The 27962-nt window shown below is 45.0% G+C and overlaps 1 protein-coding gene across 1 annotated transcript in view; it reads right to left on the bottom strand.

Annotated features, from left to right (window-relative positions):
* Positions 1–27962, bottom strand: part of SBNO2 (strawberry notch homolog 2) — a 2660605-nt gene that overhangs the window by 1086488 nt on the left and 1546155 nt on the right. Inside the window, exon 22 of the mRNA XM_044053813.1 lies at positions 9764–9940. Coding sequence (XP_043909748.1) covers positions 9764–9940 — 177 coding nt within the window. The remainder of the gene's footprint in view (positions 1–9763; positions 9941–27962) is intronic.

The following is a 27962-nucleotide window of genomic DNA, read 5'->3' as shown; positions in this document are numbered from 1 at the left end:
CAGGCGGAGAGGCCGAGGGCAAAGAATCCTCAGCATCCGAATCCTCATAAGGGGGAAAGGAATAGTCCTGATCAGAGGAAGAAACAGAAGATACAGAGGCCTGGTCAGAGGAATCCAGAGTAACATCCTGTCGAGGCCTTTTCTCAGGAGGGGGGTGAGAACCCCTAATCATTGTAAGCAAATCTTCAGAGATCCTCAATAACTGTTTTTGTGTCTTGGGAGTGGATTCAGAAGCAGCTTGAGCTGAAACTTTAGACTTAGTAGGAGTCTTTGTCTTTGCCTTTGAAATAGTGATATGAGTAGGCCTGAAAACCCCCTCAGAAGCCGGTACCTGCACAGTGGTTCCGGACCCATCTGAAGGAGCGACGTCCGAAGGTCCTGCAGCAGTTAAAATATTGGGCCTTGATGGCTCCCCATGGGATTCCGTATCGGCCATCGGTTCAGAAGTGGCGGACGACAGGGACTGCAAAAGCGCCTCACTGACGACAGCCGAACCGGACGCTGGCTCCAGCTGCAACGAGTCCTGTTTGGACCTCGGAGGCCTGTCTTTGTCTTTGCGCTTCTTTTGAACTCCAGTAGTGTCCGACGACATTCTGTAATTGAAGCGTCTGCCAAAACAATTTAAAGCCCAATCGTACCTGCGCTTGATAGTACGAGAGTTGAACCTGGCACAGAACCGACAACAAGAAACGTCGTGGTCAGGGACTAAGCAAGGTAGACAGTAAGAGTGGAAATCTTTATGAGGTATTTGTTTCCCACACGCTATACAATTATTAACTTTTTCTGACATCGGAGGAACAAGAAAAAGATTCCCCAACGGGGTACTTAGCTTTGAGAAGAGAAGTAAGAACTTCGGACCGACAACAACCAAATACGCTGTTCGAAAATCGCCAACCAACGTTTTGTGAGCTGCTTTCCACCGCACGGCAAGAAAGACTGGAGAAGATGGCGTCGGCTGAGGGCTATGTACCAAGGCGTACTGACATCAGGATACTAGCTTATACAGCCGACGCCGGACCCAGACTTTGGGATTCTGGCCAACCTCGGGCTGCCTGCCGGCAGGAGCACCCTACAGTTATGACTGCAACAGTGAAACACGAAGAACATCCCATATGTTATTACTGCAGCTATATGCACGATGAACATCGGAAATAAAAATTTGTTCCCCTGGGATACAATGTTGAGGACCCATCGGTCCTGGGTGATAGGCATCCAGTTTTTTGCATGAAGGGCAAGTTTTCCTTCTAGGGGTACAGGCAGTTGGACAGGACTGGGAAGTGGACTGAAGTCATTGTGAGCTTTTTCCGTAAAAAGGTGGCTTACCACTCCCTGCTTTAGGGGTGGGGGCACTCCAATGCTTAGATCTCTGCATAGCCTGAAACTGTAGTCTGGGTGGTCTGTTTCCCCTGGGTCTTGTTTGAGAAGGCCTGGAGGGGGCTGGAAAGAACCAGTGTTTTAAAGGGCAATGCCTGCTGAATCTAGGGTGTTGCACTTGTAAGAATTCTTTAACAGTTTGCATAGATTTAGCTTTTTCTTCCATTTTTTTAAGAACCTCTTCTGCTTTGGTGCCAAAGTCCTTATTCAAAGGAGCATCTAGTAATTTAGATTTGACATGATCTGGCAAGGTCTGTTCCTTCAGCCAAGCATGTCTTCTCAGTACAGAGCCTGTGACTGCTGCCCTGTAAGATGCTTCTAAGGCATCAAAGCCACACTGCAAAGTATGCTTACTGACTTGGTTTGCAGAGTGCATAAGATCCTGTAATTCTTTATTTTCTGCACAGTCTGGAAAAGTTACCACTTTTTGTTTAATAAGCTCCATATGTTGCTGGTACTTTAGCAAGTGAAAAGTACAGATTTGTACCTACCATAAATGTAGATGTTCGATAGACATGCAACTGCAGTCATAACATGTGGGTTGTCCTGCCTCAGGCAGCCCTCGGTCGGCCGGATTCCAAAGTCTGGGTCCGACGTCGGCAGATGTCGCATTTCTCTCCGACGTCAGAGCGGCAGGAGTACATAAGCATCAGCCGACGCCATTTTCTTCAGTGTTTCTTGCCCCAGATGCCAGGTGCCCTCCAAGGAAGGCTGTAATCAAATTGGAAGACAAAAACAGGATTCCAAACAAGTAAAAGAGCAATAAAAAAATACACCATAACAGATATCCCCAGCTAAGAGTAACAGGGATAGGAGTGGACCCTAGGCATAGAGGGGTATGGAGGGAGGGAAAATCCGACTGCAGTTGCATGTCTATCGGACATCTACATTTATGGTAGGTACAAAACTGTACTATGTCCTTCAAGAATGCAACTGCAGTCATAACATGTGGGTAGAATACCATAGCTTAGCTGGGGGAGGAGGTATCCACTAGGAAAGAGATGGTGTGGCAATCAAACCCTGCAGGACTGCCGAAGCAAAGCCTGCTCTGGATCTGGAATATAGAGGGAGATTGTAGTGTTTGGAGAATGTATGCACGGAGCTCCATGTAGCAACTTCTAGAATGTCCTTGGTAGGCACCCCTCTTAAAAATGCTGTAGAGGTGGCTGTAGCTCTGGTGGAATGTGGTCTGACATTGGCTGGAACAGTCTTTCCATGAAAGGAATAACAGAATCTGATACAATGTCCAATCCATTTAGAAATAGTCTGTTTTGAAATTGCTTTTCCTTGGACTGCAGGGGCATAAGCTACAAAAAGTTGTTCAGACTTCCTACTGGTCTTGGTTCTGTCCAGGTAGTATCGAAGTTGTCTGTGAATGTCCAAGGTATGCAAAAGTCTTTCCCCCCTATTCTCAGGATTGGGGAAGAAAGCAGGCAGATGAATGGCTTGATTTAGAGAAACCCTAGATACCACCTTTGGCATAAAGGTAGGGTTGGTCCTTAATGAAACCCTGTCTCTGTGAAAAATAATAAAGGGTGGTATTGCCATTAGGGCCTGTAGCTCCGAAACCCTTCTTGCTGAGGTAATTGCCAACAGGAAAGCTGTCTTCCATGAGAGAAATTGCAAGTCAACTGAAGCTGCTGGCTCAAAAGGAGGTAGAGTCAGTTTTTCTAAGACAAAATTAAGGTCCCAGGCTGGCACTGGGGCCTTTCTTGGTGGCTTAATGTTCTTGATTACCTGAGGAATTGTCTTAGTAAGGGTGAGAGAAAACAGGAGGATCAGTGTTGTATCTAGCTGAAATAGCAGATGCATGTATCTTTATGGAAGAATATGAGAGGCCGTTCTTTAACATATCTGCCAGATATTCCAAGATAAGTGGGATGTTCAGCAATGAAGCATCATGTCCCTTGCTGGTATTCCAATTGCTGTATCTTTTCCACTTTGCTAAGTAAACCTTTCTGGTGGATGGTCTTCGAGCCTCTGTTAGTATCCGCTGAACTTCCTTAGAGAAAGATAAGCTGAAGTTATTTATGGGATCTCCCAAGCTGTTAGCTGCAGTGTCTGAAGGTTTGGATGCAGTGTTTCGAAATTGTGTTGAGTCAAAAGTAGAGGCCACTGAGGGAGGGCCCACCTCCTGGTGTGACATACGCTCCATAGTAGTGGGTACCAGTGTTGTCTTGGCCAATCCGGAGCCATTATGATCCCCTTGGTCTTCTCTGCTTTGATCTTTAGTAATACTGAGGTCATCAGTGGCAGAGGTGGGAATGCATAGATTGCTAGGGAGTTCCAGTTGAATGAGAGGGCATCTATTTTCCAAGCTTTTGGATGGTATGTCCTTGTGCAAAATTTTGGTAGAAGATGGTTGAGGTGAGAGGCAAATAGGTCCACTTCTGGCTTGCCCCATGTCGAAGTGAGTTGTCTGAAGGCCTTCGGATGTAACCTCCACTCGTGTGGATCTGTGAAATTCCTGCTTAGGCTGTCCGCCAACACATTGTCTTTTCCTGGAACAAACTGGGATTGTAACTGGATATTTAGGCTCAGTGATTTCTCCCAAAGCTGCATTGTCAGTCTGCAAAAGGGGTAAGAGTGGGTGCCCCCCTGCTTGTTTATGTACCACATCACAGTGGTGTTGTCTCTGTCCGTATCATTAAATGGCCTTGCTGGAGTTGGTGTTGAAAAGCCTCGATGGCATGCATTACTGCCAGCATTTCCTTTTGGTTTATATGCAGATGTGTTTCCTTTGGAGACCATTGCCCTTGTATACACCTGCCTTCCATGTGCGCACCCCATCCAAGGTCTGAGGCGTCTGTAGTCATGGTCTGTGTTATCTGTGGTTTTTTGAATGACATACCTGTGTTTTTCTGGCTCACCGAGGCCCACCATAGGAATTCCTTTTGTAGGCATGGAATGAGTGGTATGATTGTCTCCAAGTTGTTGCTGTGTTGAGACCAAATGCTTTTTAGGTACCATTGAAGCTTTCTCATGTGTAGTTTTGCTAATGGAACCAGTAGAATGCAGGATGCCATGTAACCCAGGGCCTGTAGGAATCTCCTTGCAGTCATCTGGGTGAGTTTTGCTAAACCTTTGAAGTAATGAGTTAACTTCTCTTGCTTGTCTTCTGTCAGGTAAGCCATCTGAGAGGCTGTGTCTAGTTTGGCTCCTAAGAAGATTATTTGCTGGGATGGCTGCAGTCTTGACTTTTGGAAGTTGACTGTGTATCCCAGAGCTTGAAGTAATCGTATGACATAATCCAGGTTTTTTGTCGACATCAATTTGTCGTCCACTTGTATGAGGCAGTCGTCCAGGTACGGGTAAATTTGTATACCCTGGAGCCTGCAATGAGCAATTACTGAAGCCAGGCATTTTGTAAACACTCTGGGCACAGTAGACAAGTCAAATGGCAATGCTGAGAATTGATAATGCTCTGGCCCTGCAAGAAATCTGAGGTATCTTCTGCAGCTGTGTCTGATAGGGACATGCAGGTATGCCTCCTTGAGGTCCAGAGTAATCAGCCACGACTCCTTGCCCAGCATGGGAAGAAGTTGCTGTAGAGTCAGCATTTTGAACTTTGGTACTATGAGAAAGGTGTTTAATGCGGACAAGTCCAGTATTGGTCTCCATTGAGATTCTTTTCTTGGAGCAAGGAACAGTCTTGAGTAAAACCCCTGTTCTTGTTGTGGAACTCTTTCTATTGCTTTCATTCGAGTCAGCAGAGTGATTTGCTTGATAGCCTCTGCCCTTTGATTTTGTGGTAGGTTTGGCATGCCTTGTTTTCTTGGTAAGGTATGAAAATGAAACCTGTACCCTCGGTCTATAATGTCCAAAATCCATTTGTCCTTTGTCAGTCTGTGCCAGTTTTCTGCAAACAGAGATAATTTCCCGCCCAAGGGAGCTTCTAGTTGTTCCCTGGTGGTCGGTAGTAGAGGAAAGTCATTGAGTTTGTGGTTGTTGGGCAGGTGAAACCCCTGCGTCACTTCTTTGGTTTCCTGGCTGCCATTGTCGTCCCCTGTAAGGGCCTCTGTATTGGCCTCTTCCTTGGCCACGTCTGTTCTTACCCCTTTGAAACTTTTCTGGATTAGGAAAGGACCAGTTTTTTGAAGGCCAATTCCTACTGAATCTGGGGGGTTGAACCTGGAGGAAATCTTTCACAGTCTGAACTGATTTTGCTTTTTCTTCGATGGTCTTTAACACATCCTTAGCATTTGCACCAAAAAGTTTGTTCTTTTCCAAAGGTGCATCCAGAAGTTTTGCTTTTACATGATCTGGTAGAGGTTGATCTTTTAACCAAGCATGTCTACGAATCACTGCCCCTGTCATAGCTGCCCTACATGAAGCTTCCAGTGCATCATATCCACACTGCAGGAAGTGATTGCTTACTTGCTGAGTGTTATCTACAGCTTCCTGCAAAGTCTTCCTGTCTAAAGGATCAGGAGAAGCTAATGTTTTTTGTAAATCTTCTAAGAGATAATCCTGATATTGTAACATATGAAAAAGGCAATTTAAAGCTCTCATAGATAAGGTAGTGGATGTGTAAACCTTTTTGCCCCATCTCTCTAAAGACCTTGCTTCCCTGTTGGAGGGCAAGGGATATTTTGAGGTGGAGGCTGAAACTCCTTTTGGCCCCTGTGAAATAGTTTCCAAATCAGCAGAATGGGCCCTGAATAAATGGGAATGAGTTTCTGGGACCCTGTAATACCTGTCTGGCTTGGCTGGAGCAGGAGGAAGAGAATCAGGGGTAGCACTAGAGTCAGAATACAAATCATCCAGAACATCAAGTACAGGAGGAATAGCTAAGGGCCTGTGCTGAGGCTTCTTAAGGAAAGTCCTAAGGCGTTTCCTAGAATCAGAATATTCCTGACCCTGCCACTTGAAATGTTCCCTCATGGTGTGCAGAACTTCCTCAAAAGAAATATCCTCAGGAGGGAGGCCAAGGGATGGAATCTTCTGCATCCGAGTCCTCATAAGTCTGGAAGAGCTCTTCCTGGCTATCAGAGTGGACAGAGCCCTCAGAGTCTTCATCTGAAGGAGTAGGGTCAGAGGGTTCAACCCGGGCCTTTTTCAGGAGGAGGCTGGGATGCTCTCTCAGGATGGGCCTGTGAACCTCTAATCATGGAAATTAAATCAGCAGCCATGGACATAATTTGTGTCTCTGGAGTCGGCTGAGGTAGGGATTTAGAAGTAATATGCTTTGTTTTGCTGGCTGCCTTAGCCCTAGTGTAGGCCTTAATAGACATGGCCATAGGAGGCCTGGCAGCTCCACGTGCAGGAGTGACCTTGTCTACAGCAATAGTTTCGGGCATTTCCTCGGTTTCGGTATCCGGAGGAAAGTCTATAACTGGCGGAGTAATGTCTGGAATCAGAGTCGTCGGTAATGCGGTGTCTTCGGTTCGGAGCGGTGGAGAGACCGTCTCAGAGGGAACCGGAGCACTCGCTAGGTTTTGGCATGGAGTCGGTGGTACGCGGGCGAAGATGTCGGTCCCGGTCTTTTCGCTTTTGGTGTTTGCGATGTCGGAAGATCCGCGGCATGGTGTAGTCAAATTTATCCAAAAAAATCTTCAGTGAACTCCGCCCGGCGCCTGAGAGTGCGCTTGTTGAAGCGAGCACAGGCTACACAGGCCGAGACGTCGTGGTCTGGGCCCAGGCAATGGAGGCAGTAAGAGTGGAAATCCTTATGAGATATTTGTTTACCACAAAAAAAGACAATTGTTAACTTTTTCAGTAATTTCTGACATCGGCTGAGGCAAGAAAAGGTCCCCAACGGGGTACTTAGCTTTTTCGATGACTTCGGTATCGTAGAATACAGGAGCTGACCGACCGGCACTTGCGAACTGCTTCTGCTTCGGGCACCGCGGCAAGAAAGACTGAAGAAAATGGCGTCGGCTGATGCTTATGTACTCCTGCCGCTCTGACGTCGGAGAGAAATGCGACATCAGCCGACGTCGGACCCAGACTTTGGAATCTGGCTGACCAAGGGCTGCCTGAGGCAGGACAACCCACATGTTATGACTGCAGTTGCATTCTTGAAGGACATCTGGCAATTCAAAGCCCTGATAGCAAGAGTTGTAGAGGTATATATCTTCTTACCCCATCTGTCCAAAGCTCTGGAATCCCTGTCCGAAGGGGTGGGATTCTTGGCTGTAGTAGCCTTGATACCTTTAGGCCCCTGGGAAATTACCCCTAGGTCAGCAGTAGGATTCTTGAACAGAAACTTGTATCAAGTACTCTGCAGTACCGGTCAGGTTTCCTAGGGGCAGGAGGTAAAGTGTTAGAAGTAAGACTGGATTCCATGAAAACATCATCCACAACATCCAGGACAGGTGGTATAGCTAAAGGCCTATACTGAGGCAACTCTAAAAATTATCTGAGTCTCTTTTTGGACTGAGGATAGTCTTGCCATTCCCAATGGAAATGCTCTCTTAAAGTATGCAAGGTTTCACCAAAAGAAAAATCCTCTGGAGGAGAGGCAGAGGGAATGGATTCATCTGCATCTGAATCCTCAGGCAGATAAGAGCATGTCTTCATAACTGGAAATGTCAGAGTCATCGGACTCCTGGTCTGTAGAACCTGAAGGGGACTGGGTTCTTTGTCTCTTGGCAGGGGAAGGCTGACTTCCCCTAATCAGTGTAATAAGGTCTTCAGCCATTCTAAGCATTTGTTTTTGTGGCATGGGAGCCTGAACATGCGCTTTGGTCATCGGTTTTCTAGGAGGTGTGTGTACTCTGGGCCTAAGAAACTCGGTAGTTTTGGTTAGAAATGAAGTTGTCGGTTTTATTCGAACATCGGTAGAGTGAAGAACTGCCTTCAAAAGCCAGTGCCTACAAAGCGGCTCCGGACCCATCCAAGATAGAGACAGCCGCAGGTTCCATAGTCGAAGAAGCATCTCGTGGCATACCAAGACTCTGAATGGGTCTCAGCAGAGTCCTGCGAATCCATTGAAGCGGGCATCAGGGGCTGCAAAGGTGCCTCACTGAGTACCGGCGGACTGGCCACTAGCTTCGTGGAAGCGTCGGCAGTTCTGAACCTATGCGTCTGTCTCTGTCATTATCCTTACGTTTTTTTGGAAAATCGGTAGTCGGATGGTTTAATGAAGCCATTTCAGTGAAAGAATTTAATGACAAAGAGCCCACAGACGAATGGTTCGGCCATTAAGCAAAGCACAAAACCGACCAGCAAGGCACGTCGTGGTCTGGGCCTAAACAGGTTTTGCAGTAAGAATGAAAAATCTCTGTGAGGTATTTGCTTTCCACAGGCAAGACAATTGTTAATTTTTTCTGACATCGGTTAGAGCAAGAAAAAGGAATCCCCAACGGGGTACTTAGCTTTAGAAGACTTTCAGGATTATTCAATTCAAAAACGAAAAATTTAGGTATTGGCCGACTGGCATTTGTGAACTGATTCTGCTTCGGGCTCCTCCTCGGCAAGAAAGACTGATGTAATGGCGTCGACTGCGTGTTTTGATACCCCTGACAACCTGACGGCAGTCCTGAAGCGACAGCAAACGACGCAGAAATACAAACTTTCTGGTATTCGGGCCGACTGAGGGCTACCTGCAGACAGATAACCCAATTGTGATGACTGCAACAGTGAAACACGAAGAACATCACTTGTTGCATGAAAATACAGGGAACGTTACTATCGTTTGTGTTCTATTAATATGTGTGGACCTAAGCTGCTGTTTAAAATGCGACAAAGATGTTAAAAAAAAAAAATCTTGCCTTCAACTTTGGAGTTAGGTTGAATATCTGAGATACTTGTTCCAGTTGTCAACACCATGGTCATGTCATGCCCTAGACAATACAGATATCTTGGCTGACAATATAATGGTTAGCTGGACACCTGTTAAGCTGGTATTTAGTGGGATATAAATGCAGGACTTTTAAGTAATGACTGAGATCTGAACTGTGAAAGTGGCAAAACAGAACAGTTTTCCAACATGTTTTAGTAGTCTGTGTATTACATTATGGTGTGTGTGTGTAAGACTGCACAGGCATTTACAAAAAAGTAATTACTTTTGACTGTAGTGAAGATATGTTCAACCAAGGAACAATCAATGAAGGCACCAAAATTAGATCACATCTTACCATACATAACAGCACAGCTTCTGATGGCATGTACATTTGAAACATCAAGTATACCAATACCACAGCTATGCAGTTTAGTTAGCTATAAACTGACCATTAATAGGTTTCTACAAAAGGACAGAGTGCAGTTCATTTTTTTTTATATTCAACATGAAAGCTATGCTGTTCACACTTACTAACTCCAAAGATATACACAGAAAAGAAGAAAGGTACTTTATTTTCTTAAGGGCCTGCTCTGCCTACACTGACATAACAGGAGAGCTGCACTAGCTGAACACCTAAAACGTGAATGTTAAAATACTGTTTACCTTTGTCTTCAGAAACAAAGATGACTTCATTGTCATTTTCAATTACAGACTCAGGGGAAGAGTTAAAGTCACTGTCCAATGCTGCTTCTGAATCACTGCTGCTGTCATCACTGATTCTAATTATATCAGAAAAATCGCCTGGTTTCAGAACCTTTGAAGCTCTGCCTTTCAATTTCCCTGTGAAGAAAACAGTTGCCAGAGACAGAAATAACAATATCATAACAAACAAAAGGTTGGCAAGTAAAAAATGCAAATAGGTCCAGTATTCGAGAAAAAAGACAAAACATGTTCCTATCTAGTTGACTGTAGCTTTTGGTAACCTGGAGTACAATTTTCAGATGCTGTCTGTAGAAGCAAGAAACAAACAAAAAAAAAACAGTTACAGTCTGCCAGTCTACGTGCAAAGAAGGAATACTGACTGGCGAAGTTAGTTAATTAGATAAGCATATAAGCTTAAAGTGCATTGGGAAGTTTAATGCATACATCACAGCATACAACAAATTAAGTGAAGTGATACATTAACCACTACCCTTCAGGAACGCCATCATAAGGATAACACAGGGTTATGCCCACAGAGTTTAAAGGACATGCCTGTAAGCATGCAGAGCAGAGCATCCAATAACGTCTAGGAGCACAAGCCCACAACATGTCTACACTGGCACTACAAGGGGTTAAAGGTTGACTGATACAGTTGCATGCAAAATGTAACTTTGAACGATATAATAAAAAACAGGAAATGTACAGCACAAAAGAATAAGAGGATAATGCATTACAGGAATGTATACACTGCATGCCATGGTGTGTGGATGAACTGCAACAATACACTTCAATTAAAAAGATACTGACTAGGAACACAACAACTACTGCCTAAAGGCCAATGTCGTTCTAGCAAGGTGTCCTGCAAGTGAAAAAAAAGGACCACTGATGTTATAAATGACATCTGAAGGCCTACAGCTGCTTACAGACTACTGCTTGCAGTGCTACATAATGCCATGCTAAGAAAAAATAAAAACAGAGGTTCTGTGGTCCCCACTCAAAATCATGCAACCAGAGGAGTTAAGTCAACACAGACCAAATTCTTGCATACTAGGTATGCAAAAATGCTACTGAGGAATATCATATTTAACAAGTTGGAGGTTAGAATAATGGTTAAGGTGTTTACATTACAAACAGATGGTGCAGGGTTTGACTCTCACACGGGGTAATTAGCTAGGCTTAAAATATTCCAAAAGGACAGTTAGACTAGTACTAATCTATGAACTTCTATGAACCTATAAACAGTATTTGATACTATGCAGAAACATCTCTTTAAAGACCTTTTTTTAAACAATCTGTGCTGAACAATCATTTTATGCTCCACAGCACTGTGATGTGCAGATAAACATGAAATATCAACCCTGACATTACATTAACCAGTCAGGATCACAAAAGGTGGCACAGAATATGCTCTTACAAAAAAGAAAACTTGCCACTAAGTAGAATACATCTAATAAGCTTAAGGCTTTCTGGCAAGCTTCCGTCACTTCAGAAACTTGTACTGGAAGACCAATCAGAAGCAAGGAAACTGAAAGAAGAGCTAGGCCTGGAGACAAGAGATAGATGACAACCCAGTTGAGGGGGGTTTCTTTAGCTGGTATAAGAAGAAGTTATGTACTCACCATAACGTTCCATCTGAGTAGGTAAACTTCATTTGTCTGCAACCTGTGGGATACGGATCCAATCTCGGATCCGAGCCGGCAAATTTACAAAGCTTAGAGCCGAGCTCCTAGCTCCTCCCCTTACCCATAATCCCCTGCCAACCCTGACTGACCTCAGATCAAGTTTGCCCGCAAGCACTATAGTGGATAACTAACTACATTATCAGAAATGGTACATCACTATATGTCATGAAACGCATCTGAAGGTCAGGGGGACGGAGGGGGAGAACGGTTGCAGACAAATATAAGTTTACCTACTCAGATGGAATGTTATGATGAGTACATAACTTCTTAATCTGAAGTAGTTAACTTTATTTGGTCTGCAACCTGTGGGACAGAGTCCCCAGCTACCTAAACCTTGGGCGGCCTTCATGGAAGGATATTCCGGAGCACTGCGGAGCCAAAGGAAGTTCTCCCTCTGGAGATAATGTCCAATTTATAATGATTGATGAAGGTATGAGATGAGGCCCAAGTGGCTGCTGAACAGATATCATCCAAGGAAACCTTGGATTTAAAGGCGGCAGATGTAGCCATAGCCCTAGTTGAGTGGGCACGAACTCCTTGAGGTGCGGGCCTGCCGGAATTTTGATACGCTGTAATGATACACTGTGAAATCCAGCTCGATAAGGAAACTTTCGAGACTGGTTTACCTAGATTAAATTTGGCAAAGGAGACGAACAACTGGTCGGATTGTCTACGACCAGATGTCCTATGAATGTAAAATCTAAGTTGTCTGTGCACATCCAAAGAATGTAATCTGTACTCCCCTTTGTTCTGGTAGTTAGGAAAGAAGACCGGCAAATTGATAGATTGGTTAATATTAGATTCAGAAACTACCTTCGGGAGGAAGGAGGGATTGGTCCTGAGGTAAACCCTATCCTTGTGAAAGGCTAAGTATGGGGGTTTCACAGAAAGAGCTTGCAATTCAGATACTCTCCTGGCTGAATAGCCACTAGAAAGGCTGTTTTCCAAGACAAATATATGAGGTCTACTGAAGACGCCGGTTCGAAGGGAGGGGCCATCAGGGCTTGTAATACCAAGGTCAAATCCCATGGAGGTACCACTTCCTTTATTGGAGGTCTAAGTAGAAAGGTGCCCTTTAGGAATGTTTTGCACAATTTTGTAGTAATCAAGGACCCAGTTTCAGTACCTACGTGATGAGAGAGAGAGCTGCTAACTGAACCTTAACCGTAGAACAGCTAGCTCCGCCATTAAAAAGACCTGAAAGAAAATCCAGCACTGCAGGCAAGGGGGCTGTATAAGGATCCAAATTATGGCGTTCCGCCTAGATAGAGAAACGCTTCCATTTACTACCATAGACCTGCCTAGTAGAGGGCTTGTGCGCTGCTACTAGGATAGTTTTAACTGGAGATGAGATACCAGGAGTCCTAGCTACAAGTGGAACTGGAGCAGCCAAGCCGTAAGCTTGAGGCTGGCCAGGTCGGGAAGTGGGAGCCCCAAGGGGTGGGAGATTAGATCCAGAAAGGGATCTAGAATACAGGGCGGATTCGCTCGATGAAACCAGAGATAAGGGAACCAAGCTTGGCGAGGCCAGAATGGGGCAATGAGGATCATCCTGCTCCCCAACCGACTGGCTTTCTGAAGGAGTTTCAGCATGAGGGGAAGAGGAGGGTAGGCATAGAGAAGACCGGGTGGCCAAGCATGCACCAAGGCGTCCCTCGGGGCTTCCCTGGCAGGGGGAATGAGAGCGAAGTAATTGTTGCATTTCATGTTTGAGGGAGATGCGAAAAGATCGCAACAGGGCTGCCCCCAAATGGCAAAAATTCGACTCGCTACTCGAGGATTGAGGGACCACTCGTAAGGTGAAAGGATGGTGCGACTCAGTCTGTCCACCAGGATGTTGGTCCGTCCCGGAATGCGCGTTGCAATGAGGAAGCGGTTGGTGGAGATCGCCCATTCCCACACTCTCATGGCTTCTCAACAGAGTGGGTAAGACCTGGTTCCCCCTTGTTTGTTGATATACCATATTACAGACATACTGTCTGTCTGGATTGCAACTGTTCCTGCAGGCAGAAGGCTCTGAAGTGCTTGCAACGACAACAGCACTGCCCTCATCTCTAGAACATATGTGCAATAAGGTCTCCGGATCGTTCCATGTGCCTTGGACCGTCCTGGCCGAGTAATGCCCCCCCCAAGACGAGAGGCTTCCGTGGTCACCGTGGTGAGGGGGGGGGCCATGGCAAAGGGGCGTCCTGCCTGGAGGTCCGGCGATTGAAGCCACCAAATGAGAGCCCTCTTGCAGGCCCTGCTGAGGGAAATGGGGTGACAAGGGGTACTGATGAAGGGACCATTGGACTTGCAGAGTCCACTGTAAAATCCTCATGTTCAGACGCGCCATGGGAAGAAGGTTTATTCGGCTGCCATGGACCCCAGGGCCCTCAGAACCAATCCCACCAGAGGTTTCGAAGACTGAAAGATGGCCCGCACATGTGCCCTCAAAGTGTGCAACTGGTCGGGAGTTAAGAAGACTAGTTGCCTGTTGGTGTCCAGTCTGGCCCTGATAAAATCCATCACCTGAGTTGGGATGAGAGAGGACTTGTCTGAGTTTATAATGATCCTTAGCTGCGGAGCAAGGTTGAGGAAGTAGTCCCTGGCTAAGCAAAGTAGATGCCTTGTTGGGGCGGTGAGGAGCCAGTCCAGGTACAGGAAAACCTGCATTCCCTGGAGTCTCAGGTGGGCCGTTATCACTGCTAACACCTTGGTGAACACCCTGGGGGCTGAGGTGAGACCTAAGGGAAGGACCCTGAATTGATAATGACTGGCTCCCAGCCGTAAGCGGAAAAACCTCCCGGATTGTACGTCCATCAATATGTGGTAGTACGCATCCTTGAGGTCTATTGAGTACATCCAGTCATTCTCCCGCAAGAGGGGGAGAATAGATTGAAGAGTGACCATCCGGAACTTTTCTTTGGTTAATGACAGATTTAGTAGGGAAAGATCTAGGATGGGCCTTAGGTACCCCGTCTTTTTTTTGGCACCAAAAAGAACCTTGAGTAGTAACCTCACCCGGACTGGCCTGAGGTGACGCGCTTTTTTCTAAAAGCTGCCGAACTTCTGCAGCCTCCCTCTGATTGGGTGGAACATCGGGGAGGTGTTCGTGAGTGTAGGGAATGTAAGAAAGGGGAATTCTGTATCCTCTGGATATGAGACGAAGCACCCAGCGGTCTGTTGTAATGGACTCCCAAGCTGCCAGGTGCCTCGAGAAGCGCCCCCGACTGCCTCCAGAGTGGAGCAGTCGGGCAACCCCTCAGGGTTGCTGCGTGGGCCTATCAGAGAAGGTTTCTCTGGACCCAAAGTTCTTCGGGCCCCCTCTGCCTCTAGGGCGGCGTCCACCCTGTTCTCCTCTGCCATGGAAGGACTGGGAGTCCGGAGCGGACTGGGACTGTTGCGACTTTCGGAACCACATCTTCATCTGTCACTTTTGGTTCCTGGAGAAGGACCCCTAGGGAGCAGAGAAGCGGACTCAGACGGCAGACATCTTCCCGTCCTTTTAGCTCTGGACTAAACTCTCGCAAACCTTCTTGCCAAATAAGGCAGAACCATCGAAGGGGACATTCGCAAAGGATGCCTTGAAGGGTTCCGCAAAATCACAATGTCGGAGCCAGGCCTGACGCCTCATAACTAGGCCCGCTCCGCTGGCTCTAGCGGCTCCCTTTGTAGCATGGGATACAAGCTGCATAGAGGTGTTGGATATAGACCTAAGAGTGGCCATGCGAGTGGAGTACAACCGTTTGTCATCCGTCGACATGGACTCGGGGGGGGGGGGGCGATGCAGCATACTCTTTAATAAGGTCTCACTGCAGCCGTATCACATGTGCCATGTAGTTCAGGGACCTTACAGCGAAGGTTGCTGAACTAAAGACCCGCTTCCCAAGACGGTCCATCGAGCGAGACTCCTTGCTCGGGGAATGGACCGAGGGACTCTTTTGGGCTAACTCCCTCTTGGTGGCTGCCAACATGGCATCTACGGGGGGTCCCTTGCTCCAATGGGACCTCTCAGTGGGGGGGCTTTGAATTCTGTCTTGACATTTTGGGAATGGCTCCACAGTGTCCGGCTCCTTCCACGCCCTAGTGGTAATAAGGTCCACTAAGGGGTCGGCCAGAAGGGACACCCAAGAGGTAGATGGGCCTGCTTCTAACGCCTCCAGGAACACGGATTCGTCCGAGGAAGCCTTGGGGGCGGACCCCCCCCCCGATCCTAAGCATTTCCATGATGTCTCCAAAGGAGACATCCTCGGGAGGGGTGACCTTGGGGAGCCTTCCCCCTCATCCAAATCCGTGTCTTCTGTCAAGGACTCGGGGGAGTCCACGTGCCTTCTCTTGCACTTTTGCTTGTGAGGAACATCCTCGGGGGAGCTGTCCGAGGATGTCTCACCAGCCACATCTTGTTCCAGGGGAACGACCTGAAATGTCAAAGCAGGCTGTCCCAGTGGCCGGGTGATGGAAGCCTGACCCAACCGAGAGGGAGTGCAGGACGGAACCGAAGCAAGGACCAGGGGCCTGGATGCACTCAACAGAGCCCTTTCCACCACATCGAAGGCCGAGGGAGAGCCGCTCTCTCTGGGATTCGAGAGCAGACCCTCGCCCGGATCCGATGGACGGATCGGAACCAGCACCGAGAGCATCGGATCCGAAGGACCAGTGTGCTCCGACCTGGACGGAGCCAGAGGCACACCGACCCCCTCGGATCCTAAGCTCAGACCACGGCTCCGAGAGCTCGGATCCGACAAGGAAGGAAGGAAGAGTCAGAGCAGAAGTACCCGATACTGTCGGCGCTGACCCACCCCCGGCTCCAACGTTGCCCGGCTCAGATTGCTTCGAACCCGGGAAGTGGGTCGGAGAAGGAGCTATCAGGGCAAAGAAGGGTGTTGAGCTCCCCCTCTGCCCCGAGGGGGGGGGAGGCAGGAGCACTCCCATCTGCAGCTGGGCCTGGATGAACCTTCCCATCATCCGGTCCAAATCTGCATCTGAAAGGCTACGGGTGGATCTCGACAAGGCCACCGAGGCTGGCCGGGAGTGCCACCTCGATGACCTCAACAGAGATCGGGTCTCCTCCTCCTCGGGTCCCGGTGAGAAGCATGGAGACCGGAGCCGAGGAGGAGGAGATCTAGAAGCCCTGGAGGGAGAAGCCCGCTTAGCCGGGGGGCCAAAGCGGAGACCTCTGCCCGCCGCATGTGGTGCTTTTCCCCCTCCTTTTTTTCTTTTCTGGCCTCCCTCTCCTCCAGCGCAGAAGTGGGAGATTGAGTCCCGGCTGGGGGGAGAGAGGCAGGAGTGGCCGCCACAGAAGCACCGGAGGCCGAAGCCGAATCTGGAGGCAAGAGTCCCGCTAGGATCAGCTTCGACCTCTGGTCCTTCAGTGCTCTGGGGTTGAACGACGCGCAGATAGAACACCCAGAGGAGAGGTGTTCAACCCCAAGGCACCGGATGCACTGAGTGTGTCCATCCGCTGGGGAGAGCTTATGGCCACACTCGGTACACTTAGAAAATATTGGTTTTGGGGCCTCAGACATATTTAGCTAAAAAGAAAACTCACTCAGTAGGCCCCAAACACACTAACACACACACATACTACGACCAGCGAGGGATGGGGAGGAAAACTTTGACTAAAATTTAAAGAGGTTATTTAAACATAAGGTTATAACAAGGGAAATCTAACCAACACAACACACACACAAGTTTAGAGAGAAAAAATTAAGAAACAAAGACTTATCTGACTAAAAGACCAGGAGCTCGCAATCTAGCTGCTGTTCAGAAGCGCGGCAAACTAGATCTGAGGTCAGTCAGGGTTGGCAGGGGGTTAAGGGTAAGGGGAGGAGCTAGGAGCTCGGATCTAAGCTTTGTAAAGTTGCTGGCTCGGATCCCAGATCGGATCCGTATCCCACAGGTTGCAGACCAAATTAAGTTAACTACTTCAGATGAATAGTTTCTTTCCTGTACTGTTAATGGATCCAACCACCTAAAAATCACACCTTTCTTGGCTACCAGAGGATTACAAAGATTTGTAATAAGGTGCATAATCAGAGGAAACTGTCAAAACGCATACAGACCTTCCCTATTATTGAGAGTGGAATGGAGGAGAGAAAGTACATAAACCATTACAACTCCTTTATGATCTGCTGTCTCCAGAAGAAAAGGATGATTATGTTCTCCCATGTGGTGAATAGGTCATTACAATCATATTAAAATGAACATTATGAAAAGCATGAACATACTGCTGTGCTACACATTATGCCTTGTTCATTCCATTTATCAGTCTTTCACTTACATAACATTCCTATACCTATGTCATCACTTCTTGAACTGAATATTACAACACTGTCAAATCCCTATTCTTTATACAAGTCAAATTTTATACAAACACCTATATGCACTGAATGCAATCCTCATTAACGAAGCTTACTCTTACTGACAAAAATATTCTTTATTCTTATAAATAAACCTCTCAAACCCTGCCAATCCTATTTATGTATCATAGTTCCAGAACCCTATTACTGCACACCCTATACCTAAATGATCATACTGATTCACAAGCATTGCCTTTCCATGTTATCAGTAGAGCCCAAATTATCTATTTATTAATTTATTATTTATTTTAGATTTGTTGACCGGGTTAGTCCGACTGAGCTAGTGGCTCATTTTCAGCAGAGACTCGGGGAGAAAAGCTCCTCAGTAAGATAATATTAATACAAACATCAGTTACAGATCACTTACAATTAAATACAGGGTATATACTCGTATAAAGGTAATACATAATGAGATTTCACAAGACATCTATACCAGATTTCAAATGGTAGTGTAGTGGTGATGACAAAACTAGAGGCTACACACACAAATCAGGTAAAACACATCAGATAAGGACATTAGTACCAAAGGAAGATGTAGCTCAATATATACTTTTGGTGGACAATATGTCACAATTGTGAAGGTTAAAGCTAGTATGTGAGAGAGGACGAGAGACAAAGATAAAAGGAGCGTTAAGAATTCTGGAAATGGAGGAGGAATGGAAGGGAGGAAGGTGAAGGGAGGAGAGGTGGAGAGAAGGGAAAATGAGTAGTAGGGAAGACAGATCAGAGTATATCTGAAGCAGTGAGGGAGGAAAGGAAGTAGGAAGCAGAGAAGGAGGGGTATTGATCACTAGGATAGGGGTTATGCAGGGGGGGATGACTACAGCAGCAGTACCAGTTTTTCTTTAGGTATTTTTGAATGGCTGATTTGAATTGTTTGGGAGGGTCAAGGAACCTAATTTCTAGCGGTAGTTGGTTCCAGGATATGGCAGGGTTATAATTATAAAGTAAGCATCCTGTTTTGGTCTTAGGTTTATAGATATGTAGCAAATCTTGGTCAGAGCTGCGCAGTGTCTTTGCTGGGGAGTACCTGGATATGATAAGAAGTAAGGCTGGGGCAAAAAGAAGGCAGATATAGGATAGAGTGGACAATCTTTAGTTGGGAAATTCAAGCCAGTCAAGTTGCTTAAGAGATAAGCAGTGGTGAGACTTATAGGGCTGGTTGGCAGATAATCTGGCCACCTTATTACAGGTAGTTTCTAGTTTAGTGAGAAGTGTAGAATTAAAGTTTGTGAGTAGATGACAGTTGTATAAAAGTGTGGGTAGTAGAAATGTATGACAGTTTTTCTGGCTGTGTCAGTTAAGTATTTCTTGTTGTGACAGAGATGTCAAAGTTTCTGGTGAGTTTTTTTGATACAGCTAGTCACATGTAAATCAAACTTGAGCGGATCATCTACTGTGACGCCTAGTAATTTAGTGCTAGGTTTGACTGTAATGATGGCGTTATTGCTGGATAGTATTGTAAATGTGGCTTTGAGATTAGTGAGGTTTTTGGGGAGAAAATGTAAGAGCTTAGCTTTCTTAGGGTTGAGCATTAATTTGTTGCCACTAAGCCATGTCTGTATGATATTGAAGGAAGCTTGGGTAGTTGAGTGAAGGTCTGATGGATTATCGGCAATGGTGATGACAGCTGAGTCACCAGCATATTGTACAAGTGATGACTGGGGACAAGAGGTGTGTAGTAGATTGGTAAAAATATTAAAGAGTAGCGGGCCAAGGATAGATCCTTGGGGGACACCCATTTGCACTGTAAGGGGAGGGGATAATGCCGAGCGCCATTTGACTGACTGCTGTCAGTTAGAAAGAGAGCTGGAGAACCAGGAAATAGGAGGAGAAGAGAATTTAGGTTGGTTAGTTTGTCCAAGAGGAGAGGGTGGAAGATGGTGTCAAAAGCTTTGGAGAGGTCCAGAAACAGGTATGATACAAATTTATTGTCGTCCCGAGCAAGAGATACAGTAGTGATAAAAGACATTAGTGCAGTGGTAGTACTATGTTTGGGACGGAACCCATGTTGCGTGTGTATGTAAGAAGGTTTTCCCTGCAGTAGGTATTGCATAACTTGCTTGTGTATACATTTTTCTAAAATTTTAGAGAGAGGGGACAGTATGGCAATTGATCTGAAGTTTGATATTTCTGAGGATTTTCTCCCTTTGTGAATAGGTAATGTATAGAATTTTTTCCATATAGAGGGGACATAGGATTCTGTAATAGAGCAGTTGACCAGAATAGTGACTGGGTAGGCTAGGGGTTCTGAAGCAATCTGTATGAAGTAGGAGGGTAGATTAATCAGATGATGGGGAGCAGGGTTTGAGTTTAAAGAGCAGTGATTTTACATAGATAGTTGATACAGCTTTGAGGGAGAAAGAGTTGGGATGGTTGTGAAGAGAAGTGGGGTTAGGGAGGTTATTGGCATTGTTCCTAGTGGGAAGGGAATTGATTATGGTGGTTATTGAGTTAATGAAATGATTGTTGAATTTAGTGGCTGTTACTTCAGGTTATCTTGTGGGGATGGGTTTTCCAGGATGTAGACTGTGACTGATAGAGTTCCAGTATTTTTTTTTTTATCTGATTTGAGGGTAGCGGGAGGGTTTGTGTAAAAGTTCTTTTTGTCATTTAGGATGAGTTTTTTGATTTGGTTTCTAAGTTCTTTATGGTCTGAAGATGAGAAGGGGTCCTAAGTTTTAGTCCATAATTTCCAAATTCTGTCTTGGTTTTTCATACGGGTTCGAGTAGTTTTAGAAGCCAAGTAGCTGTTTTGGATTTGATTCTGATTGCGCGGAGAGGAGCGAGGGAGCTTAGAATGTCAAGGAAGGTAGTGTTGAAAGAGTGGACAGCTTCATCAAGGGGGAGTGTGTTGAGATGCGACTAATCGACTCTAGAGAGTAGGTCAATAAAGGAGTCTGGGCAGAAGGTTGAGATTTTGCGAGTGGTAATATACTTATGGGGTCTGCTGAAGTGGGGAGTATGTCTAGTTACTGCATATAGGGCAGTGGTCACCAAGGACATTTGGGAGGGTCTGAGGGCTATGGTAGTTTTGGGGGTGGGAGACCAGAATCCAATTGAGGAGGGAGCTAGAGGTGTGGGATTTATTGATATAAGTAGGGGTAGTGATTAGTTGTCTGAACTCATGCAAGTTAACACAGGAGGTTGAGTTAGGAGTTTGGAGTGAGTAAATCAATATTTACATCTCCCAGTATGATGGTTTCATTATGGGTGGTCTGTGAGAGGTGGGATAAAATGTTTTCAAGTACGTTAATGTCATCTCCAGGGGGGATATAGATTGCTACTACAGTTATGGTGGTAAAAATTGTTGAGTTTAAAGTTAGCTAGTAAAAGTTCAGCTATTGAAAAAGAGGGAAAGGGGCTATCTGGACTTGTTAGAATGAGGTGGTCAGAGTAGAGAATGGCTACAACTCCGCCCTTTTTCTTTTGCCGATTGAGTCTAAAGATGTTATATCTAGGAGGGATAATTTCGCCGTCTTGGTTATGAGGTTTCAACCATGTTTCAGTTAGGCTAACTATGTCAGGAGTGTCGTTAGCTAACCAAGCGTGGAAATCATGAACTTTGTTGACAATAACTCCTGAGGCTAATAGAGCAGAAGGATACTTGTTTCTTTGAGTGAGAAAGGTTGGTTGGATTTGGTAGACTAGAGTTACTGTTCTGAGTAGAGACAGAGGGGCAGGGGGATTGGGATGAATGTCCCCAGACAGAAGTACAGGTTTGTAGTGGAGTAGATGTATGAGTAGGCGGTGCTTTATTTTTTTTTGTTTTAAGGGGGTTGGTAGTGGAGGAGATCATTTTATTTTAGGAAAGGAAGTGATAGGTGGAAGGATGGATGGACAAATTAGATAAATTCAACTACTGCACCATAGCAATATCTATCAAATTAGTGGGGTGGAAATGGGGTGAAAGAAGCTGTGAGTGATAGGAGGTGAAGTGGTTAAGGATGCAAAGCAGAGGCAGCAAGAGTAAGGGTTGTGTTTTGATAGACATGATAATGGGTAGAGTGCTCAGAGTGAATGGGAGGGCCAGAATGGTTATTAGTATGTGAGAGACAGGTGAGGATGTATGAAGAGGTGTTAAGGAAGGGAGGTGTGTCAGAAAAAGGAAGTGGAGGGGATTGAGGTGAAAGCAGAGGGGTGTGGTTTTTGGGTGGATAGGTATAAAGGAAATTATATGGGGGATGGGTGGGAGGGGAGCGAAGTGAGCTCGAACGTAGTGAGGGCGAAAGGAGCAGGCTATACTCCGGTTCCTGAAGCAGCACTCAAGATAAGGATGACGCTACAGAAACAATCTGTGAGGAATACCAATTAGTCTTTATTTCTTATTTTTGTATATGTTACACTTTGTTGGTTTTCAATAAGAATGTAGTCTTCCTAGTCACAGAAGAATAGCAGGTGAAAATTACAGTAACACTTCTATTTAGTGCAGGCAGTGAAATCAGCAGTAAATTAGGTGGACATTTGGGGGGAATGGACTAGGTAACCAGAGGGAAGGATCAGGAAACTAGAGGATGGAAAGCTGGTAATTGTACCCTGAAATAATAATCAATACATATTCTTAATCCTTAACAATATTTACGATACTTCCTCGCAAACATTCTCTAGATCATCTATCAGCTTTCAGGCAATTCAGTTCTTGGGCTGTCATCATACGAATATCTACTGCTGCTGAACTCTACATTTTAGAGTAATACATCACTCCCAAACAAGGTACTCAAATCATATACATGTATAATAATCGATCATTCCAATAACTGTCTTACATAGTATCTTGCTGTAGTTAGCACAGGGGATTAAGAATACAAGTCAATGAACTTCTCTCTGTAGCACAGGGTTCGATTTCCTTAGCCGTCATCTGAATACTATGAGATCTTGAGCAAGTCACTTAACCAGAAATTCTTTGGGACAACTAAGAATCTGTGCTAGGTTCTTCAATTGTCTCCTGAACTGCATGCCTAGTAACTACCTACCTATGAACTTGTACAGTAAAACTCATACTTCTTTATATACAGATTGTTGCCATATGTAACAAATTAACAAGGAACCCTCTAAGTCACAGCATCAAGTCTCATTCCACCCAAGCAGGCACCCTCATTATCATGACACTTAACCACATGTATATAATCACTTGAAGTAAACCACAATCATCCCCTCTCCAAACATGCCACAGCTTCTCATTGCCCCTACTTTCTTTTGGCAAATTTACCTTGTCTATCACAGAGAAACAGCAAGTCTTAGCCCACAAATTTTAATTTCTGCTCGCTATAAGAATAATTCCATTAAAATTTGCACACATCATCATGCAGCCTTCCTCCATCTTTTAGAAGTATAGAGCAAAATAGCATGGCTGGTCTTTGGATAAAGTCAGGTTTCTTAATAATCACTTAGACAATTATCCTCTCATATACATAAATCACCCAGTTTAAAATTATCATTTACAGTAAACTCTCAGTTAACCAGAATTCAAGCAATCAGAACTCTCAAGCAACTGGCAAAAAAAAAAAAAAAACACAGTACAATTTTGTGTCTTGCATTTTTTAAAACCCCCCCCACCCCCCCGCAATTCGGTCTACTAAGAGTCTCAGGATGGGGGAAGGAGGGTGGGGATGTCAAGGATTGGTGAAGATAAACAACACAGACTTAACGTTATTGTAAGACATAACTTCTTTATCTGATGTCAATCTTCACCCAATCCTTGACAGTGGGACAGACTCCCCAGCTACTTTAGCCTTGGGAGGTCTCACGGAAGAATATTCCTAAGCACCACAGAGCCAAAGAATGCTTGTCCCCTTGAGACCTGATCCAGTTTGTAATGAGTGATAAAGGAATGATGAGAATGCCAAGTGGCTGCTGCACAAAATTCGTCTAAAGAAGCTCTGGCATGAAAGACTGCAGACATAGCTACTACTCTTGTAAAATGGGCTTGAACTATTTTTGGGAGCTGAAGTCCTTTAGAATGATAAATGAAGGTGATGCAGTCTCTACGCAATTTTGCCAAGGTAACCTTAGAAACTGGATTAGTTAGATGGAGAGAAGAAAATGCTACAAACAGATGGTTTGATTTTCTAAAATCTTTAGTCCTGTGAAGACAAAAACATAGTTGTTTGCGCAAGTAAGTGGAGAGCATATTCTCCCTGGTTAAAAAAATTTGGGGAAAGACTGGTAACTGTAGAGTCTGATTTATATTGATCTCGGAGACAATCTTGGGCAAAAAGGATGGATTTGTTTGAAGACCAACTCTATCCTTATGAAAAATTAAGTTTGGGGGTTTGCACGACAGTGCCTGAAGCTCTGAGACTCTGCCAGCAGAAATGGCAGCCACCAAAAATAATGTTTTCCAAGACAGATGTTTTAAGTCACAAGTTGCTGAACTTTCAAAGAGGGGTCATAGTCAGTGTCTGAAGAACTACAGTTAGATCCCAAAGGGGGAAGAGGCTCTTTAAATGTCAGTCTTAGCATTAGGAGCCCTTCTAAGAATGCTTTACAAAGTTTGTGCGACATTAGAGAGGCACTATACAGTCCTATATGAAAGTTCGAAATTGCCGCTAGGTGAACTTTAACTGTTGAGGCAGAGGAACCAGACTATCAAAGTAAAGCCAGGAAATCTAACACTTTGTCAATAGGACTGGAATAAGGGTCTATCTCATTATCCAGAGCCTATCTAGCAAATTTCTCCAATTTACTTTAATATAATTTCCGTGTAGACTACTTATGATGAGAAAATAATGTGATGGACAGGTGAAGAAAGAGAAGGAAGCCTGGCAACCATGGGAATTGGAGAAGTCACGCAGTGAGCTTGAGGTTTTGGAGGTTCGGATGCACCATGCCCTCTGGGTGAAACACCAGATCTACAGCTGGGACCAGAATCCATGGTTTCTGAATTAAATGAGGCCACAGGAAGGGAAACCGAACTTGTCAAGGCCAGAAGGGGGCAATGAGGATTATTGAATTTTCCATCCTTTTGGCTTTCTTTAGGAACTGTGAAAAGTGAGGAATTGGGCTAAACATGAATAAGTGTGTTTCTGAGGGCCTTCCCCTTAGGGGGAATTAGGGCAAAGGAGCTTCTGCACTTTTTGTTCAGGAGTGAGGCAAACAGATCGCAGCAAGGCTGGCCCCAATGAAGAAAAATCTCCTTCGCTACTGTGGAGCTCAGAGACCACAAGTGAGGTATGAGAATGCTTCTGCTCAATTTGTCCGCAATTACGTTGGAAGTCCCTGGGATGTGCATTGCTATTAAAAATGGTTGGAAAATATGGCCCATTGCCACACAATGGGCTTCTCGAAACAATGGGTAATATCTGGTTCTCCCTTGTTTGTTGATGTACAAGACCACTGACATGTTGTCTGATTGAATAGCCATAATCCCCTAGAGGTAAGGCAGAAGGAAACTCTTGTAATGCCAGGAGCACTGGCCTTAGCTACAGTACACTGATATGCAGGTTGGCCTCAGAGGGAGACCAAGTGCCTTGGACTGTCTTCTCTAGATAATGCCCCACCACCCCATCTGGGAAGCATCCGTGGTCACTATGGCCTTGGGCTGATGGAAAACAAAGGAACAATCTCAAAGAATCTCCTTTGAATGCATCCACCAAGTTAGATCGTTCTTACATCAACTGGAAATGAAAATTAAATGGTCCATGGGGTGGGTTAGGAACAACCATTGGTTTGCTAGTACCCACTGGAGAAGCCTCATGTGAAATCTTGCTAATGGAAAGTGATGACAGCAGCTGCCATGGAGCCCAGTGCTTGTAGAATCAGTTGAGCAGGTATCTTGTTCAAGAGCAGTAGTGGATGAACTTGTGTCTCTATCTTCTGCAAGCTGTGAAGGGGAAGTGATACTTTGCAAGAAGTGTTGACACGAGCTCCGATGAATTCCATTTCCAGGGAGGTTGTTTAACTGGGATTCTGCAGAACTGACTGTTATGCCTAACTAGTGGGATAGGTCCAGGATGAAGTCCGTGGCTTGTTGCAGCAGATGCCTTGAGGGAGCATCGGTTAGAGCAAGAAAAAAAAGGATCCCCAATGGGGCACTTAGCTTAAGAAGACCAACTTCAATTCGGAAAACGAAACTCAGGTAGCAGCCGACAGGCACTTGTGCGAACTGCTTCAGGCTCCTCGGCAAGAAAGACTGATGTAATGGTGTTGGCTGCCTTTATACTACTGATGAACTGACGTCAGTCCTGAAGCGACAGCAACTGATGCAGAAATACTAAGCCTCTGGTATTCCAGCCGATTAAGGGCTACCCTGGCAGGGATAACCCAAATGTGATGACTGCAACAGTGAAACACGAAGAACATCTACCAGTGATGGTAGGGGGAAAGAAAATTACCAACGAAAAGAAGAAAAATACATACTCAAGGGTAGACCATACAGTCCATGAGAGAAACTATGAAGTACTAGTTTTAAAATCTAACTGTAAAACAGAAATAGTTATGAAAAAATCAGAAAATACTAGCTACGAAATGGTCTGGCTGACGTGTCTGATTTGCAAGTGCAGCAAACCAGATCTGAGGTAATCTGGAGAGGGAAATGGTGGGTAGACTTGCAGTCAAGAGATTTTTCTGGCTGACGCAAGCTACAGAATGGACGGATTGGTTCTGAGGATTGGAACAGTAACCCAGTCAAAAATAGTTTAAGAATGACAACAGCAGATGAAACATTACAAAAATTTTTTGTTTGCCACAACTGGCAGAAAACCTGTTCTTTTCCATACCACATGACAAACCATAATACAATTATTTCTGGTTTACCATTATTTTATACAGCGACAGAGTAAGTTCTACTGATTACCAAGAACAGTCTGGCGTGCCTTTTTGGAATAACAAAATCCACAGTCCAGTCAGTCTTTGCCTCCAGGCACTCCAATCTACTTCAAATCTTTCCTGCTTATCTTATATTAAAATACAAACAGCTGCTGAGCATTGTGAATGAACTCCACCATATGTCTCAACAGTCTTTGCTGCATACTTGTGATTTTTTTTGCTTTGCTGGTGACATGATGCTATATATATTTTTCATTAAAAAAAAATCAAATCCAACTTTGCACACTTCAATTCACCTGACATTCAACTAACAATCCTAATAAAAGCCTTAAGTTATATAGAATCAGATTGGTAACCATTTGAAATGCTTAAACCTGTTACAACGAGCTCCAAAACAGAGTCAACAGCTGAAAAAACAGACTTCATATACTAAGTCCGAGATGGCTATTACCAAGAATATTCCCTTTTCTCTGAATTATGGTGATCTCAAAGACTGTGTGTGTGTGCGCGTGTGCATGTGTGCAGTGCAATGAAAAAGTATTTGCATCCATTCCTGATTCCTTATTTTTTTGCATGTTTGTCACATTTAAATGATTCAGATCAAACAAATTTAAATATTAGACAAATATTAGACAAAGATAACCCAAAATAAAACACAAAATGCAGTTTTTAAGTGATGATTTTATTTATTAAGGGGAAAAAAAAACATCCAAACCTACATGGCCCTATGTGAAAAAGTAATTGCCCCCCTTGTTTAACCATGAAGTAACTGTGGTTAATCACATTTTTTGGAAAGCTGAGTTCAATTTCATTAGCCACACCCAAGCCTGACTACTACCAGACCTGTTGAATCAAGATATCACTTAAATAGAACCTGTCTGCTACGTTGTGGTCTGGGCCTAAGCAAGGAAGGCAGTAAGAGTGGAAATCCTTATGAGGTATTTGTTTCCCACAAGTTAAACAATTATTTACTTTTTCTGACATCGGCTGAGGCAAGAAAGAGTCCCCAACGGGGTACTTAGCTTTTTAGAAGTCTTCGGTAGTAGAAATCTCTGGATCTGACCGACCGGCACTTGCGAACAGCTTCTGCTTCGGGCACCGCGCGGCAAGAAAGACTGAGGAAAATGGCGTCGGCTGATGCCTTTATACCCAGTTGACAGCAGCAGTGACGTCGGGTGAAGTGCGACATCAGCCGAGGCCAGACCCAGACTTTGGAATCCGGCCGACCGAAGGGCTGCCTGAGGCAGGACAACCCCATTTGTTAGGACTGCAGATGCATCCTTGAAGGACATCTATGGTGAGAGCCATTATTCACAAATGAAGAAAACATGGAACAGTGGTCAACCTTCCCAGGAATGGCCGGCCTACAAA

This window comes from Protopterus annectens, chromosome 13.part0 (genome assembly GCF_019279795.1).
Source record: "Protopterus annectens isolate FY-2018-M chromosome 13.part0, PAN1.0, whole genome shotgun sequence".
Lineage (NCBI taxonomy): Eukaryota > Metazoa > Chordata > Ceratodontiformes > Protopteridae > Protopterus > Protopterus annectens.
This window is presented reverse-complemented; position numbering and strand designations above follow the sequence as displayed.